Below are 15,340 nucleotides of genomic sequence, written 5' to 3'. Positions count from 1 at the left end.
GAGGAGCGCGGCTCTGCTCAGGCTTTCCTCCTTGTACCCGGCCTGGAGCGCCCGCTGTATCCTTGTTGTGTTCCTGGGTGCAAAGGTTTCCGTCATTACGGCTAAGTGGTCACTATGGGTGTAAGCACTCAGCACTTGCCACTTCGCGTGGCGTGCGAGCTCTGGGCTTGCAAAGGTGAGGTCTATAATAGACTCCCGCCCTGCTTTGCTGAACGTTGGTGTGGTTCCTGTGTTGAGGAGACAGACGTTCAGGCTTGCGAACTCGTCCAGGAGCGATGTCCCACGGGGTGTGTTCTTGGCGCTGCCCCAAGTCGTGGCCCAGGCGTTAAAGTCGCCCGCTATCAGGACCGGCGATTTGCCTCGTGCGTCGTTAGCGATGTTGCTGATGATCGCCTCATACTCCTGCTGCGTGAACCTCGGTGCTATGTAGCAGCTGTAGACAAAAGTGCCGCTGTGCTTAGCTCTCACATATCCCACTCTGGATGCTCTGTGGGTAAGCTGGCCTGGTTGTGGGCCACAGCTCCAGATTGCTGCTCCTCCGTCTGAGCTTTGCTGCCAGACTCCTTCGTGTTTTTTGCCGTACGGCTCGCTGAGTAGCGCTATGTCGATCTTCTGCTCCAGGACTGTTTGCGCCAACAGATCCTGAGCAGCTCGGCAGTGGTTTAGGTTGAGCTGCAGGAGCTTAACCATCAACCAGTTTTGCTAGTGCCTTCTTATACTCAGGGCAGCTGCGACTGAGGGCCGAGTGGGCTGCTGAGCGGACGTCTCCTGGCTTGCCAGCGCATAGTATGCACATTGGCGGGTTGTTGCACTGGTTGTGCTTGTGCCCCTCCCCACCACATTTGTAGCATGCATTGCTTGCCACAGGCCGCTTGGATCTGCACCTGGCTGCAGTGTGTCCATAGGCCATGCACTTGAAGCAGCGGGTTGGCGCAATCCGTTGCCGCACGCGACAGACAACCCAGCCGATTCGAACTTTTCCGAGCTCCAGGAGCTTCTTTGCGAGTGCGGGCTGAAGGTTCAGCGTAGCTACCTGCGTTGCGCCATATGCTTTCCGCATGTACGGCACTGCTCCTTGTGTTAAGTCGCCGTCGATCGCTGCAGCTATGGCCTCACATACCTCGTCGCCTGTCGTGAGCTCGTCTATGTTGAGTACCTCAACCGCGACTGTCTCCTGCATGGCCTTCACGGCTGCCTTGTCCCCAAGCGCTGCCTGGATGGCCATCTGCAGCTCCTGGGTGGCGGGGTCTGAGGATTGTTGCATCCTTAGAAGCAGCTCGCCCGAGGCTGTCTTCCTGATGCCCTGAACCTTGTTTTTGAGGCTCTGGAGTGTTGGTGCTGCCTTCACCAGTTTGAGGATGTCGGCGTATGATGCCTCCTCGGTGCATTTGACCAGCACTGCGTCTGGTCGGCCTGTCTGCTTGCGTTTCGCACGCCTGCCTCTCACCTCACTCCACTTCTGTGTAGGGTTGGTGTCTTCCGCCTTGCCGCACTGCATCTTGGTTTCCTCTTGTCGAGTGGCGTCAGCTTGGTGTCCTTGCCTGGGCCTTCCGCGCGCGCTCTTCTCCTCAGTTCGGAATGTTGCCTCGCTCTTGTGGGCTCCTGATGCCGTTTGCGTCGCCTTAGTCGCACTGGGCTTGGTCATCCTGGGTAGGGGGCCAGTTGGGCCTGCAGTGTGATCATGGCACTGGCATCCTCCTGGCGCTGCCCTTTTATCCTCTGGCGCCTGCAGATGGGATTTGACTTCCACTTGCAACTCCTTCATGCGTGCTACCATCTTCTTGATGGCCATGTTGATCGACCTCTGGCCCTTCTCGTTCATCTGGTGGAGTAGGTCGTCCAGGATTGCGCCAATCTCGTCTATGTCCTGTAAGCAGTTCCTGCTTCGCTTGGGGGGGGTTTTTCTCCCGCTACTCGATGGTGTAGGGGGGTCCCTCGGCCTCTTCAGAGTATCAGTGCCCTTGCCGCCGTCCTGCGTAGCCCCACTGGCAAAGCTGTGCAACGAGCTCTGCTTCATTGGCGGTGCTAAAGCTGCTTGTGGCGGTGTTCGGGCCACCTTTGAGGCTTTTTGGAAAGCCATTGCTCCTTGGCTTGTAGCGAATTTTGCTTCGTCGGCCAAGTGTGCCACCGGCGAAGCAGGATTCGGGGGAACATCTCTCAGGGCCTCCAGGGTCCGCGCCCCGGCCACGGGATTCCTCCACGCGTGTGAATTTGGGATGGAACTTATGCGTAGGTGTGTGTGCGGTTTGCAAGTGATCCCGCCTAGGAGTTAGGCAGTACCTTCCCTCAGGTGCGGTCGCTGACAGAAGCTAGCTGCTGTGGGCGCAGTTATCTTCCGCAGCGGGCTCTGTCGAGGGCTGGATGCTTTGGCACCTAGTGCCCCTTCACCGCACTGCAGTCGATCAGCTGGTTAGTGGCCTGCACTATCCAGCCCTGGTACCCCAGTCGATCAGCTGCGAGGCCTGGAGTGAAGAAGAAGAACGGGAGAACCAGCCCAAAGGAGAGAAAGGATGAAAAAAAGGTGGGAATCTCCAAGTGACGAGTGAAAAGCGCCGTCCAAAGCACTCACGGTGGGCCCCAGCGCCCCTGCCCCCTTTGGGTGACCGTGGAAGTGCAACGCGCAGCCCGGATCAGAAGCCAGTCGGGGTGAGACTCGATCCTCCCAGGTGAGCACGCGGTGTCAGCAAGAGCTTGAGCTAATTTCGGGTATTTTTTTTCCAGGTATCTTTCGCGATTTGTCTGTGTCTTGCAGAGCAGCTGTTTGGCGCGTCCGCACTCGAAAAATTCGCGGTTGACTCCTAGTCAACTAGTGTGTGTGTGTGTGTGTGTGTGTGTGTGTGTCCAATCAGTTCTGTGCTCCGTTGGAGTGTTTGTGAACGGAACTCATTTGAATTCCGTTTGACTGGGGTCCTGTGACAGCACAAATTCGTTCGTTTGATCGCTGAAATGTGAGCCCCATAGCCCCCCTGTACCCCCTGTGTAGCTGTCGTCGCCAGTTTGATTAGTTCCCCAGCCAAAAAAGGGCAAATGGGAAGGAAATAAAAGCAGTAGAAGAAGCCGCAACATTTTAAACTGGGTCAGCTAGGGCAAAAAAAAACAACATAGAAACCAAAAAAAAACCCCAACTGGGGTGCCATGCAACTTGAACAACTGTGTTGAGTGCCTTTCTTCTTCTTTCTTTCCACTACCATCTGTAGCATCTACTGCTGCAGCCATGTTGTCTTACAAGCGACCAGACCACCCACAGTGCCAGTCCCAGTCCCAGTCCCAGTCCCATTCCCAGACTTAACACGTTTGTGGTCAGGCATTCGAAATGTTGTAGCTTCCAAAATGAAGCCCCAAATGAAAGATCTGCTCGAGTGGGTTTTCAACGAATCAGTGGACAGGTTTTGTGCTGAAAAATGTGATGAGAAAATGGGGGAAAAAGATCACTAATTGAAGCTGGAAAATCAGAGACACACCACCGAAGAAAGCCCCAAGAAAAAGTAGAGACTAGGAATCAGAGAAGTGTCTTTAAGCAGGAGTTCCATAAAGCTTCGACTGAGCTTTTAAAACCTGCCTTAAAATACCTATGAAAAGCCATTGAATGCACTTCTTTCCGTTCCACAAAACAGAGCCTTCAATTTCAGAGAATGGCTTCTTAATTTTATCCACTGAGAGGAGCAGAGAGAGACACTCGTTTCATTTGCAGTTTCACATTCGAGATATTGTTTTGGCAGAACATAAAAATTTACAGTAGCAGCAGGACCTGCAGGAGCTGCAGGAGAGACCTGCTTGCCGGCTCTGTCAGAGATGATGATGATGGGGTTGATGAGGCACACACACAGAGGATGCAAAAACAGAAACTGAAACTGGAAAATTTCCACACTGATGGGCCAATTTGCTTGGCCAATTGCCGGGGTGGAGCATCAATGGCCAATGGACATTTTTTGGTCTATTAATAGAAAGAACTGAGGGAGACAGATACTTGTCTTCTCTTTTCATCTCGCTTATCTGCTTGATTAGGTGTCCCCTCCCTCTGCCCTGATGATAACTATTAAAGTCAATGGCAAATGGCATTTAATAGCCAATAATTTCCTTGGATCCTTTCTTCTTTTGCCCCCCCATATAACCTTTGACTTTTTCTGTCATGTTCTGTTCGATGATGATGTTCCATTGGCGTTTTTTTCTTTTTTTTTTTAATTAGAAAGCACTGCTAATAGAATTTTTAATTAAAATTGCTTGACTGCCAGGACACGCCCCATACACTGCTGTTGTCTCTCTGTCGAGGGGGGGTCCCCTATCTCCTCTTTTGTCCTCTGACAACATGACACGCACACAGGCCAAAACAGCGGCCATGCTGCCGCCTATTAATTAAAATTTTTGCTATTCAATAACACACACTCGCCCCGCTCTCACCCCTCTAGCCCCTCTTTGAGCAGCCAGCCAGCCAAATGTCAAATGTGTCAATAACAATTTCCACATTAAAACAGAGCGATGGGAAAATATGAAATGAAAAATTCATCAGGCAGCGGGCAGGCAGGCAGGCAGCACTACACAAAATGTCGCTGGGTGTTTAGCATTTAACGCAAAATGTAAATGTAGTTTTTTGGTAGTCGATCCACCAGTCCTTCCGAACCAAACCAATGTGTGTCATACATTTGACATTTGACGAGGAAGAGCCACTACTCCGAGTCCTCTGAGGCCTCCTGCTACGCCTCCGACTCCTCTTTCTACTCCTCCGACTGCTCCTACTCCTCTGACTCCTCCAGCGACTCCTCTGACTCCTTCACCGACTACTCCTACTCCTCTGACTCCTCTGACTCCGCCTCCGACTCCTCCTCTTACTCCTCCTCCGACTTACCTTCACTGGCGTATAGGTGAGTGTCGAGCCCTGTGCCGAATGGGGCCGGAATCCGCTCTGTGGCATATCGAACGTTTCGGCAGTGTTGTTGAACGACCACTTGAAATTCTCCGGCGGCGGAAAGGCATCCACTTCGCAAACGATTTCGGCGGCCTCGTTTCGGGCCACGCCATAGATTTTCTTTTGATCGGGCCGGCAAATTGGTTTATCTGTAACGGCAGAGCAAAAAAGAGAGATGAGTGAGAAACCTCGAATCAATAATCGCATCAGAGTGAAGGCTTTTCTTTGTTTTTGCATGGCTCTGCTTCCCCCCCCCCCCACCCACCTCATGGAATCATCTTCTAAGTAGAAAACTTTGGGCTTTGGGCTTTCTTGTTGCTCGTTCAAGCAGAGAAACAGTGCAACAGAGAAACCTAAAAACACAGGCAACATCAAGAAAAAAAGAAACGAAAAAAATAGTAGGAAAGCCGTTGAAAACTTTCGGCCAAACGGCCCAAAAAACTTTCAGCAGTTTCAAAGCAAAATTCAATTTTCGAATTCTCAAATCTTTCAACTGTCGCTGGCCACAGAGTGGCCCCTGAATTTATTGTGTGCCGCATTCTGACGACAACTGTCGATATTGCAGGCTAGGCCCCAGCCTCCCAGAGGAAGAGGTGGAACCCCCCATTTGTGAGTGCGAGTTTTGTGGCCAGAGCGGAAGTTCTGCTTAAAACAAAAGCCAGAAACAGGAAAAAAGTACAAGTGATAAAAGGGAAATGGCACCGGAAAAACCAAAGCAACACCAGGGGGTGTTCCGCACACCCTGGGGCAGACGAAGATGAATAGGGAATGTGCCGTGCCGCCTGTGCTAAATTGCTCGCAAAAGGGCAAACTAATTAACCAAACTTTTGGCCTCCTTTGCAGCCTCCTTTCCAACTCCTTTCACCCCCCCGAGTTCTTCGGGGTAAATTCAACACAAATTGAGCAGAAGATTTGCGGTGAAAGGTTCGCAGAAAACATTTTGGGGGCAATACTTCTTGGAGTGTCCTTTCCAGCGGCGAAGAGGGAGAGATCTATACCCTTCTCTCTCCTGCACGCAATAAAACGCCAAAGAGCGGCGGCCCAGGCAACAATGCCAGGCACTCATCTCTCATCGCTCTGGCCACACTCGAACACTCAATAATGCTCGTTTTTGTGTGTCAAAGGTCCACTCGAGCAGGGCCTGAAAGAAGGATTTGAGTGGGGCACAGGCAGAGGCACGGGAACAGGCCACGATTCGAACCCGCCACCGTTTGTTAATGGTCTCCAAAATAAGGGAAAGAGAGTGCGATTTTGATGGCTCTGACCAAAACCCATCCTCTGCTGCCATCTCTGGACTCTCCGGCCCCTCTGTTCATATACTTACACATCACTTTCAGTTCGACAACATTTGAATCGCCATCGCCCTCGACATTCGAGGCAGTGCAGGTGTAGTTCCCGGCCTGATGTCGGGTGACGCCCTGGAGGGCCAGGTCGCCGCTGCTGACGATGACACCCGCTCGCTGATTGTGCTGGATGATTTGATGCTGCAAAATGGAGGTACAAATAAAATCAGCATTAAGCTTATAATTAGACAGAGATATGGAGAGAGAGAAAGAGAGAGAGAGAGAGACATATACAAAGCAAGGAAAAAATGGAGGTTTAAGCCCTCTAATGAGCTTTGCTTTGTCCTCAAAGGAGAGAGGGCGAGTCCTGTGCTGTGCATTCAAAAATATTCCATTAATTAGCGCTGGTAAATCATATTAAGTATCTGCACAAAGAGGGATCTACGACATGAGGATCCCCCCCCCCCCCCCCCCCCCACCCACTACTTCGGTTTTCTTTGCATTGAAAAATGCATTGTCTTGGGGCTTAAAAAATAAGCATTAATAGGGTTGCCAGGTACCAGGAAAATGTATAAAGCACGTCTTTAATCCCACTCCTTTGCTGGATCTTTGCCTCTAATCTCAGCTTTAAAAACTCTCCTCTACCATGGGCCCTTCAGCCCGCCTTTTTTCAGACCACAAGGTCACACATTTTGCCACCTTTTTTGGGGGCGCCAAAGAACACTCATAAATGTTTACATGAGTGAACCGAACGGCAGCTTCATTAGACCGACGCCTAAGCCTACGTGTTTGGCATCTTTGAGTGTGTGTGTGCCCGGGAAAATCAGCCAATATTTACTTTAAGTTTTCCCCCCCACACACACACACACACACACAGAGAGGGAATCCTTAACACCCACCCAAATACTTATAGAGGCTTGCTCCTGCTTGACCTTCTTCTTGGGGTGGGGGTGGGGGTTTTGCGGGCACTTTCGCTTGCTCTCATTTTGAAATAATGCTCGATGCTCGTTTTGGGGGCGGGCCTCGACACTCGACAACATTTTGACGCATTTCCCCAGAGCCTTGTGCCATTTAGCAGCAAAACAAATTCGCACTTTCGTCTCACAGAAACCGAGAGGAATGGCAAAAGAGGGATACAATGAAAGCATTCAAATAAATACAAATGGAAATAAATATGGCCAGAGCCACAGTCAGAACAAAGCCTTCGATGACCTTAGCATAGAAAAGACACACACACACACACACGCCCTCCTGTGTAAATAGAAACAATGCAACACTTTGATAATAGTACACACACACACAGACACATCTCTGGGCTCTGAACTCTGAACTCTCAGTGAAAGAAAGGAGGAGGAGGAGGAGCTCCATGGGGCATAATGCATTGTGGGAGGCGGTACATCCCCGTCTTTTGTTCGGCCGTTGTGTGCCCTTTCCATTATATGGATGTCAACAGTTATATAGATGGATAGACAGTGGCTTAGACAGCGGGATTCCTCAACCAAAAACCCCAAACAGTATTTGTATTTGACTGACATTCGGGGGGCTAATGAATTCGGAATCAGACAATGATTGATACACCTATTGTTGGTGCAACCGATAGCCCAGATATGAGATACTAGGCCACGGCATATACAGCGGATACATGTGCTCTCTCTTGGAGAGAGTATTGCATTACACTTGTTTTTAAAGAGATCCTTAAAGAGCACACCCCCCCAGGGCCACGCCCGCACAGCCTCAATTCCCTTGGGGTTTTTTGGGGCTTAAATGGCCCAAATGGTCCTGGGCCCAGCGACCTTGTTGTCATAAAACAAATAAAAATGTCGCCAGGCATATACGAAAAAGTAAATAAAGTTCAAGGTTCTGTGACAATAAAATACCTAAAAAAACGTAAGAAAATGAAGGAAAAAATAATGTTGGTTAGGTGAAAAGGCAACAAAAGAAGGGGAGGGAGTAGGTGAGGAGGAGCGTAGGATTACGGTGAGTATTTTCCAAATAGTTTCAGGGCACATCCGCTGCAGCTTTTCCGCCACGTTGGCTCATTGTCCCTGGCTCTCTCCCCAAATCCCCGCCGCCCCTGGACTCTCGTTCGTTGATGATGTCTGCACAACCCTTTGGGGCACAACCCCTCAATGCTAATGGCGCATTTTATGCGTTGCCATTTTCTGTCCGTCCGTCTGTCCGTCCGTCTGTTTGTCTGACATGTTTGCTCGGCGGCACAGCCACTCCTCTGAAGAGTCCTGCCTGCCTGCCTGCCGGCCTGCCTGTCCGACTGCCTGCCACTTGTGATAGTCTGTCATTGATGTTTGTTTCGACTATAAATACCCAATTAGTGTTGGTAATTTATCTGATGGCTTTGACTGATTGAGGTGGATTTGCTTTATTCATTCCTTTCGTTCATTCCTTTGCCGGTTTTCGGTTCCGTGTTGGCCTCGTTTCGGCCGGATTTCAGGCCGAGTTTTGGTGCAAGAAAAATTTAAACCAAAGGCTTACAACAACAAAAAAACAGCTAAGATATATGCCCCATAGAATGCCAATAGTGGGCTCACAAAAATGGAATACATCTTAATTAAAAATACACTAGTTTTGGAATTATTTCTTAGTTTTTAAATTTAAAATTAATATTTAAGAAAATAATTAAAATGTAGTAAATTCATTAATTAATACTTATATTTAACAAAAATTAAAAATAAAGTGCTAAGCATTATAAGTAATATTTCATGAAATAAGCTATAACTTATTAAAATTAGAAATAATAATATTAATAAGAAATAATAATATTTGATAAGAAATAATAATAGTAATAATATTATATATTTATATTTATTATTAATTAAAAAAAAAAACGAAGTAAATTGTAGAAAATTGTTTAATAATTGCTGATGAATAATTTCATTTAATAAATTAATATTAAAGAATTCTGAGTAGTATTTAATGGAATAAACTATACAAAATATTACTTTTAATTATGATGAAATTTATTAAATATAAATATGTAATATAAATAAATTTAAATATATATATAATATTTAAAAAAATATATATTTTTATAATTTAAAAAAATGTATATCAAAGCTTATTCCATAAAATATTAAAAAATAAAAATTATTTAATTTAAAAAAATGTATAATTGTTTAATATATGGACATATTTATTTATGTATGTTGTGTATGTAACTTGCAATCAATTTAGTTATTTTATAAATATTTAATATTTATTAAATGTATTTAAAATTAACAAAAAAGTGTATCATAGCTTTTTCCATAAAATATTAAAAATATAAATTATTGAATTAAAAAACAAAAATCATAATAATTTCTGACCATAACTTCAAGCTTAAAATTGTTTGAAATTATATTTTTTGTGATGAAATCATTTTTTATGTATGTATGGATATACTCCTAGATATACTCTAGATAGCATAAAATATTGATACATCACTTATTCCGAGGACAAATACATTGTTTCCCGCTCAACCTTGGGCTCTTTCACACTCAATCATAAAATCTATTCCTCATGGTAGAATCCACTCATCATTCATCAGCAGCAACAGCACATTGAGGCATTCAGGCATTCAGGCATATTCAATTTGAATAAATATTTAAACTCAAGAGAAAAGTTTAAAGACCTGTTTCCACTGACTTGCTTTTCTAATCAAATTTTCTGGTTATGTTGTTCTGCTATTTCTGCGGTTCTCTCTCTGTGTGTGTGTGTGTGTGTGGGTGCCTTTGTGTGTGTGTGTGGGTTAAATAACTTTTACTGCCAGTTAGAATTGACTTGAAGCTTGAACTCCCAGTTGCTCTGGCAACGTTTTTCCCCATCAAACTTGTGCCTTGGGGTTCCGTGGGAGACCTACGTCCTCGTCTTCGTTTGTTCCTGTGTGTTCCTGGCCGTTGTTGTTGTTGTTATTAATGAGCATGCAAAAGTTTTCCACACACACACAGGGAAAACTTTTCCCCACTAGGCGTATGTGTGTGTGTGTGTGCAAGTTTAATAAAACTAATTGTTAATTTAATTTGCCAGCTCGTCGTTAATTGTCAGCATGTATAATTGAATAATAACACACACGCACACTCACAAATGACAAGGTCTCTACAATGCCACCACCTCCCTCCACACCCCTTTGTCTTGCCTTGGAATCGATGCTCGTCCTACAGAAAATTAATTTACTTGCCAACTGAATGCCAAATTCCAAATGCAACCAAGAGTTTATTTTAACTTGATTGGACTTTTAATTGCATTTGTGGCTGGCACTGCATTGCTGCCCCCCCTTAGCCCACCAAACCCCTCCCGTGTCCACCCATTAACAATTGACTTTTAATGAATTCCCTTTGCCCATCGGCTTTGACTTGGCTTCGTCTTGGCCTGACTTGGCTTCACTTTTCCGCCTTAGCCTTGAACTCATTACGCATACGCCATGTGTCGCTGTCTCTGTAAGCCCCGTCACTGCCACACTGCCACACACTCTCTGGCATTCGTTTCTCTGGTTTTTGGCTTAGTTTCCATTTCATTTCCATTTTCATTTCTGTATACAGCTGTAGTCAACTTTTATTGTTATGACACTCGTTGGGAAGGGCGGAGGCCCTCACTGCTGCCAGTGTAATGTAAGTGACGATTGCCGACGACTAACTAACTGTATGGGCTATATGGCTGTGCTGTGTGTGCTGTGCTCTGCTGTCGCCTGCTTGTTAGCCCACTCGTACGCACCCCCTTTCAGCCACTGCTGTTGTTTTGTTGGCAGTTCATTTGCATTTAACATTGACTTCTAAAGCTCATTGATTGTCTCTCGCACTCGCTCTCTCTCTCTCTCTCTCGCTCGGTCTCTTGCTTATATAATTAGCATTTTGGTTCAATGTTAGATAACAAGCAGGCAAGGACTCAGCGCTTTTCTCGTACACTCGAGGGGTCGTCATGCAGCAGCAGCCATGGGTTACAGGGTCTTTGCCTAGGTGTCCACTTGGACCACCTCATGGTTGTGTTGTTGCGGCTACAGGAGTCACGCGTCATGCAGCAGCAGCCATTGGTCGGAGATCTGCCTTACAGAGTCTCTGCCTTGGTGTCCACTTGGACCACCTCAAGGTGGAGTCACGCGTCATGCAGCAGCGGCAGCTTTGGAATATCTAATGGTGGATTCTATTCTCTTCTTATATCCTGATGCAGGTGCGTGAAGGCTTGTCTGTACTAATTTAGATGCTGGTTACAGGTTCGAAAAAGTGAATGTATCCTTTCGCTTATGGGAAATGGCATGCTATTTCTTATAAATATACATTTCTTCCACCTTCTAATTAGCCTTCTCTATAGCCAAGTTTATCTGTGTCTTTTCTGATATTTTCCCAGTGGAATTTGCCCACAAATCTTCCCTAAATATTTTCCTTGTACAAGTATTTATTGCCTTTTGTCTTTTTTCACAACTTATTATTTCATATAAAGTTTTTATCTACCTTCGTGTCCGCCATCCCTCTTCCCCTAATTATCCACACCCCACTACACCCCACCCCCTACTCTTTTGTGGAAAACTTTTTGGCCATCTTCGAGTGTACGGACGAGTATTTGTTTTGTTGTTATTTTCGGTTGAAAGTTATGACCAAGTTAAGTTCTTCTTCTGTTCTGTTCTGTTGTTGTGTTGTTGTTGTTGCTGTTGTTGTTTAGCTTAGCTTCCTTGTTTGCCCATGTACTTCATTGTGGTGCTGTTGTTGTTGCTGGCATTGTGAATGAATTCAATTAGCATTCATATTATTCATACACTTGATTCGTCGTCGTTTGCTTGGTTGTTCGTTCTTGTTCAAGATTACCCTGTAGGCGTACGAGTATATCTGTTTTTTGGGGGCAGATGGTAGCATCTTTAACGTCTTTGATACTTGATGCTTTTTGTTTCGAAATTATTATTAATTTATGGCTGAAAAAATGGCAAAGATCTGTGGAAGGTAGTCAGGGCAGCAGTTAGAAGAGGTAGGAAATAGCGCTTGTAACAGTCCAACAGACTAACAGTCTGTTAACGCGGATGGTGTCAGTTCTCTGTTACCGATCGACGTTAACAGTCTCTAGCCGCTCTCGTTTACAGATCACTGTAGCGGCTCTCCTTAACAGAGCACAGTAGCGGCTCTCGTTTACAGATCACTGTTAACGGCCCCGGCTTTCTGTTACCGCTGAATGTTATAGGTCTCTGCTCCCGTTGAATGTTACCGCTTTCTGTGACAGCTCTCTGCTAAAGCTGACTTTTACGTTACCGCCGACTGTTACCGCTCACTGTTACCGCTCTCTCACACTGCTCTTAAGATCCACAAGCCTCCCGAGCGGCTCCCATTACATATTTTTAGGCTATTAATTCCCCCTCTAAGAGAGTATACGGTATCAACTGCTTCTACACCCCCTAGATCTACCATTCCCTTCTCCTGTGTGTGCTCAACATTGAATAACATTTATTTTCCCTGCCCTGCCCTGCCGTGCCCTGCCATTGTGTTGCCATTGTTCTTTGTGTTGCTGCTACTGCTGCTGCCTCTTGTACAACTAATAAACAAATAATTTGGCTTGTAAACTTGCCCCTTGTAAACCCAGCCCCCCCCAAAAAAAAAAAACACATCCTTCAGAGACCCCCGAACCCGTATCGAACCCATCCCAGTGTCTTTGGGATGTTCTTTGGGGCCAGCACTTGACTCAATTGCCTTAAAAATAATTGGCCAATAATTCAGTAAAAATGACCACTTAATTTTGGTTTCATAATAATTTACCAGAGAGTGCCAGAGCCAGAGCCTACACCACACTCCACTCTCTCTCTCTCGTGTCGTGTCGTGTGTGTGTCTCACGCCAATCTTTGGGGAATTGCCGGAAGTTGGTCCGTTCCGTTTCGGTACGACCTGTACGCTCAATTGCCTTGAGTGGAGCCGAGTGATGCATCGTTTCAAGTACGTTTGAAGGTCAGTCATGGAAAATGTTGATGTGCCATCTATTTCTCTCTTTATGTATGTGTATATGTATATGTATCTCTCTCACTTCATAAATATTTCAAAGGAATAAAGTTTTTTTTGTGGTGTGGGGAAGGGACTTACATTATGCTTCCATACAACTTTATAAGCAGCCGGATTTGCATGCACTTTACACTCGAAATAGACATCATCGCCCTCCTCGATATCCTCGGGATTCAGATTGGAGCCCAGGTCCAGCTGCAATGTGGGTATGACTGCGAAAAGAGAGAGAGAGAGAAAGAGAGAGAAAATACAGGGGGATGAGCATTGTATTCATTTGCATTTTGCAAGAGCTTCGCCAGGGCTTAAGATCTAGGACTCCTTCGCTCTCGGATGTAATTTGCTGTCTTGGACAATCCTTCAGCCCCAAAAAAGAGGTTGCCATGGGTGGGTGTGGGTGTGGGTGGTGGGGTGAGTGGCGAAAAAAGGGGGTTAATCTAAGCTTATCTGTGATTAGTGTCGCTTCGCCTTCTTTTTGCCACTTTTCTATCTCTGTTCTGTTTGCCTCTTCCTCCCTCTCCCTACCTCACCTTTTTCCCCCACTTGTTTATTATTATTTTCCACATTGTTTTTTGGCAACTTTTCTTCTGCTTTCCTTTCCTGCTTGTAGTTTGGGTCTTTCCCCCCCCCCCCCCCTGCTCCAACTTCTATAAGCAAGTTTTCTTTAAGCCGATTTCGTCTTTTGCAAAGACTTGTTAATGAAAATGAAAAGTGCTTGCCTTAACACACACACAAAAAGAGAGAGAAAGGAGGAGAGAGTGGGGCTGGGGGGTGTGGGGTGTGGGACAGAAACGGACAATGAGCGACAGGAAGATGGAGTCAAAGCAGTTTGCATAATTTAAAGAGTTCTCGCAGGCTTTTCTCTCGAGTCTTCTTTTACGCTCAACAAGTTCATTAGCGGATGACTTTAAGCCCAGGAAAACTCAGGCAAAAAACTAAGGACACAGACAAGGACAAGGAACATTCTCCATAGAGAAGAGCACTCCCCAGATGGAGAGATGGAGGCCCATGTCCCTGGCGGCGGGGGGCAAAGACAGAGAGATGGAGACCCTCTGGAGGGGGCAAAGCCAGAGAGAGATGGAGATCCATGTCCCTGGAGCGGGGGCAAAGACAGAGGCCATGTCCCTGGAGGGGGCAAGCGGCAAGAGTTTTCTCTTGTGGACAGCGACTGAGAGGCCAAACTGGAAAAGTGGCTGCCCGGCTGCCCGGCTGGCTGGCTGTCTGGCAGGCCACACTGTTGCGGTTAGGATGGGCTTAAGTGGTAATAACTGTCACTGGACGAAAGCTGGCCAACTACTACGTCTCTCTGGCTAATGCATTTTATGGTTCTACAGAGCGATGGAGACGGAGACGCGGACGGAGGAGGTCCGAAAAAACCCAAACTGCAGCTTAACGTAACGACTTTTGAGTGCCATTGCCACACTGCCAGTGACAGTGCCACATTATGTTGCAGCTGCAACTCTCTGCATCTTTGTGTGTGTGTGTGTGTGTGTGCCCCCCCCCTGTCATTGTCTATTGCACACAAAACTTGGACAAGTTCTCGTTAGCAGACCCTTAAATTGATTCCCTGCCTGCCAGCTGCCTGCCCCTCTGCTGCCTGCCACACATAAATTACATTATATTTTGAAAGTTTTGTGCCATTTTCTCTTGGTTTTTTCCTTTTGGAAAATTGGCTTACGACCCGCACAATTAATTGCAAATATAGTTTGGGGAAAAGCCGGCTTTTTTCTACACACATTCCTGCCTTGTCATTGCCCCCACCCCCCACCACCCAGCAGGTAAAAGGTTTTCCTGTGACTGATTGTGTGGAAAATGATATCTGTTTGCCACAGAGAGAGGGAGAGAGAGGGGCAGGGGCAGAGTGAATTAAGATATATTAAAGATAACGCGTTTTTATGGCCCCCTGTGATATAATGAGAAAATTATTGGCAGCGCAGCTTACCCGTCCACCCCCCCTCCACTCACTTTTCCATCATCATTGCATCAACTTTTCAATTTCAGACCCCTCCCGCCCCCACCCTCCCCCCCAAAAGGCAAACAAAGAACGTTCTTAAAAAAGACACAAAATTGTTGAAAGAAGGACGGGAGGAGGGGGTCTGGGTCGGGGTCGGGTGTCGGGTGGAAATATGAAATCTCTGGTAGGAAGTGGGAGGGAAAAATATTTTAAGCACGCTATAAACATGTAAATGAGCATG

The 15,340-nt window shown here is 46.4% G+C and overlaps 1 protein-coding gene across 3 annotated transcripts in view; it reads right to left on the bottom strand.

Moving 5' to 3' along the window:
* Positions 1–15,340, bottom strand: part of LOC108156572 — a 220,604-nt gene that overhangs the window by 18,589 nt on the left and 186,675 nt on the right. For all 3 annotated transcript variants that reach the window (XM_033388648.1, XM_017288106.2, XM_033388649.1), the window contains 3 exons: positions 13,230–13,360; positions 6,228–6,387; positions 4,844–5,052 (listed from right to left, as the gene is read on the bottom strand). In XM_033388648.1, coding sequence (XP_033244539.1) covers positions 4,844–5,052; positions 6,228–6,387; positions 13,230–13,360 — 500 coding nt within the window. The remainder of the gene's footprint in view (positions 1–4,843; positions 5,053–6,227; positions 6,388–13,229; positions 13,361–15,340) is intronic.

This window comes from Drosophila miranda, chromosome 2 (genome assembly GCF_003369915.1).
Source record: "Drosophila miranda strain MSH22 chromosome 2, D.miranda_PacBio2.1, whole genome shotgun sequence".
Classification (NCBI taxonomy): Eukaryota; Metazoa; Arthropoda; class Insecta; order Diptera; family Drosophilidae; genus Drosophila; species Drosophila miranda.
Note: the sequence above shows the minus strand (reverse complement) of the source record. Positions and strands in the feature narration are given on the sequence as shown.